Below are 2,416 nucleotides of genomic sequence, written 5' to 3' on the forward strand. Positions count from 1 at the left end.
GTCACGTGACAAACCAAAACAAAGCTGAAGTTCACCGCGACGTCACGTGAGAAACCAAAACAAAGCTGAAGTTCACCGCGACGTCACGTGAGAAACCAAAACAAAGCTGAAGTTCACCGCGAAATCACGTGACAAACCAAAACAAAGCTGAAGTTCACCGCGAAGTCACGTGACAAACCAAAACAAAGCTGAAGTTCACCATGACGTCACGTGACAAACCAAAACAAAGCTGAAGTTCACCGCGAAATCACGTGACAAACCAAAACAATGCTGAAGTTCACCATGACGTCATGAGACAAACCAAAACAAAGCTGAAGTTCACCGCGAAATCACGTGACAAACCAAAACAATGCTGAAGTTCACCATGACGTCATGAGACAAACCAAAACAAAGCTGAAGTTCACCGCGAAATCACGTGACAAACCAAAACAAAGCTGAAGTTCACCATGACGTCATGAGACAAACCAAAACAAAGCTGAAGTTCACCGCGAAATCACGTGACAAACCAAAACAATGCTGAAGTTCACCATGACGTCATGAGACAAACCAAAACAAAGCTGAAGTTCACCGCGAAATCACGTGACAAACCAAAACAAAGCTGAAGTTTACCATGACATAAATATTATTGGAGTTTATTACATTTTAGATAAAACAGAATAATAAACCCTTTGGTGCAGAACGTCCTCTGGAACAAACCCTGCAGGATCCTGAGGAGGCTCCAGGTCTTTATAGTTTCGGGTGTCTCTGTGTTACTGATGTTTAAACAGCAGCCTGTCTGTGATTGGTCAGGTGTGTGTACCTGTGTGACGGCGGGAGCAGAGGGCTCTGTGAGCGGGCGGCTGGCCGGCATCACACGCTCCTCCCGCGGGTCACAGCAGGCTTCCCCCGCCGCCTCAACTTCGAAAACTTTCAAGCACATTTTCGTTCCGCCATCACTTCTTGTAAAACTGTCAATATTGGAAATCTACACAGCTGATTTCTCAGCTCAAAGCTTAAAAAAACTGTAAAATCTAAAACTTCCTGTTGCTGGCCTCTGTCTGGTGCACAATGATAGTGAATAGTGAATATTCTCTCTGACCAATCAGCAGTCTGTCGTGTTTTCACATCACATTTTAGTTTCCCTCAGCTCGCTTGGAACCTCGACGGAGGTGATAGGAAAAGAAGGACCTGGAAGCAGGTACAGGTGCAACATTTCCACAGTGGAAAACCAAACAAAGGCGAGTGGAGGCGAGCTGTAGCGTGCGGTGGAAAAGGGGCGAACCAGAATCATGGAAGGTAACAGGTTGTTTTACTGTCACCGCTACGTAATAATAACGTCACACCTGTCTGTTTATTTTCCCAGCATTCCTCGGTGGACGATGGGCGTGGTCAGGTATCATCCCGCTCCGTCCGCTCCGCTCGGTGCAAAAACTCTTCGTCCTCCGCAGACGAGACGCCGCACGTCGGAAACTACCGACTGCTGAAAACCATCGGGAAGGGAAACTTCGCTAAAGTCAAGCTGGCCCGACACCTCCGGACAGGACGAGAGGTGAGGCGGGACGGGGGGTGAGACGGGACGGGGGGTGAGACAGGCGGGACAGATGAGACCACAAAGGAAAGTTTTTTGTCAGTTCAATAAAGTTTTGAATCCTGAGTTGAGATATTGCTCCAAAAGGATCATGTGACCTTAAACTGTCAATCATCTTTGTCTTCCTGACAGGTGGCCATCAAAATAATTGATAAGACCCAGCTGAACCCCAGCAGCCTGCAGAAGGTGAGAGACAGTCTGGGTCCTGGTCCTGGTCCCGGTCCTGGTCAGAGCAGTAATGCTTCTGGTTCCAGTCCTGAGATCCAACATCAGGCAGACAGCTGCTCTGTGTGTTCCATTGGCTGGTGAATCAGCCAATCAGTTTTCAGTATCTGCCACACAAGCTGCTGCCTCAGTATTGACCTGTCTGTCTACCTGTCTGTCTACCTGTCTGTCTACCTGTCTGTCTACCTGTCTGTCTGTCAGCTCTTCAGAGAGGTCAGAATAATGAAGCTCTTAAACCACCCAAACATCGGTGAGTAATGTAACACCCAGATACACCACCTGTCTCTCTCCTCACCTGTCCATCTCTCCCCTCAGTTGTCTGTCTCTCCCCTCACCTGTCCATCTCTCCCCTCAGTTGTCTGTCTCTCCCCTCACCTGTCCATCTCTCCCCTCAGTTGTCTGTCTCTCCCCTCACCTGTCCATCTCTCCCCTCAGTTGTCTGTCTCTCCCCTCACCTGTCCATCTCTCTCCTCACCTGTCCCTCTCTCCCCTCACCTGTCCATCTCTCCCCTCAGTTGTCTCTCCCCTCACCTGTCTATCTCTCTCCTCACCTGTCCATCTCTACCCTCACCTGTCTGTCTCTCCCCTCAGTTGTCTGTCTCTCCCCTCACCTGTCCATCTCTC

At 49.2% G+C, this 2,416-nt stretch overlaps 1 protein-coding gene across 1 annotated transcript in view; it reads left to right on the plus strand.

The window, feature by feature from the left end:
- LOC123977796 (MAP/microtubule affinity-regulating kinase 3-like) overlaps positions 1 to 2,416 on the plus strand; it is an 18,839-nt gene that overhangs the window by 2,061 nt on the left and 14,362 nt on the right. Inside the window, exons 2-4 of the mRNA XM_046060771.1 lie at positions 1,343 to 1,528; positions 1,700 to 1,753; positions 1,994 to 2,042. Coding sequence (XP_045916727.1) covers positions 1,343 to 1,528; positions 1,700 to 1,753; positions 1,994 to 2,042 — 289 coding nt within the window. The remainder of the gene's footprint in view (positions 1 to 1,342; positions 1,529 to 1,699; positions 1,754 to 1,993; positions 2,043 to 2,416) is intronic.

This window comes from Micropterus dolomieu, linkage group LG10 (assembly GCF_021292245.1).
Source record: "Micropterus dolomieu isolate WLL.071019.BEF.003 ecotype Adirondacks linkage group LG10, ASM2129224v1, whole genome shotgun sequence".
NCBI classification, from domain to species: Eukaryota; Metazoa; Chordata; class Actinopteri; order Centrarchiformes; family Centrarchidae; genus Micropterus; species Micropterus dolomieu.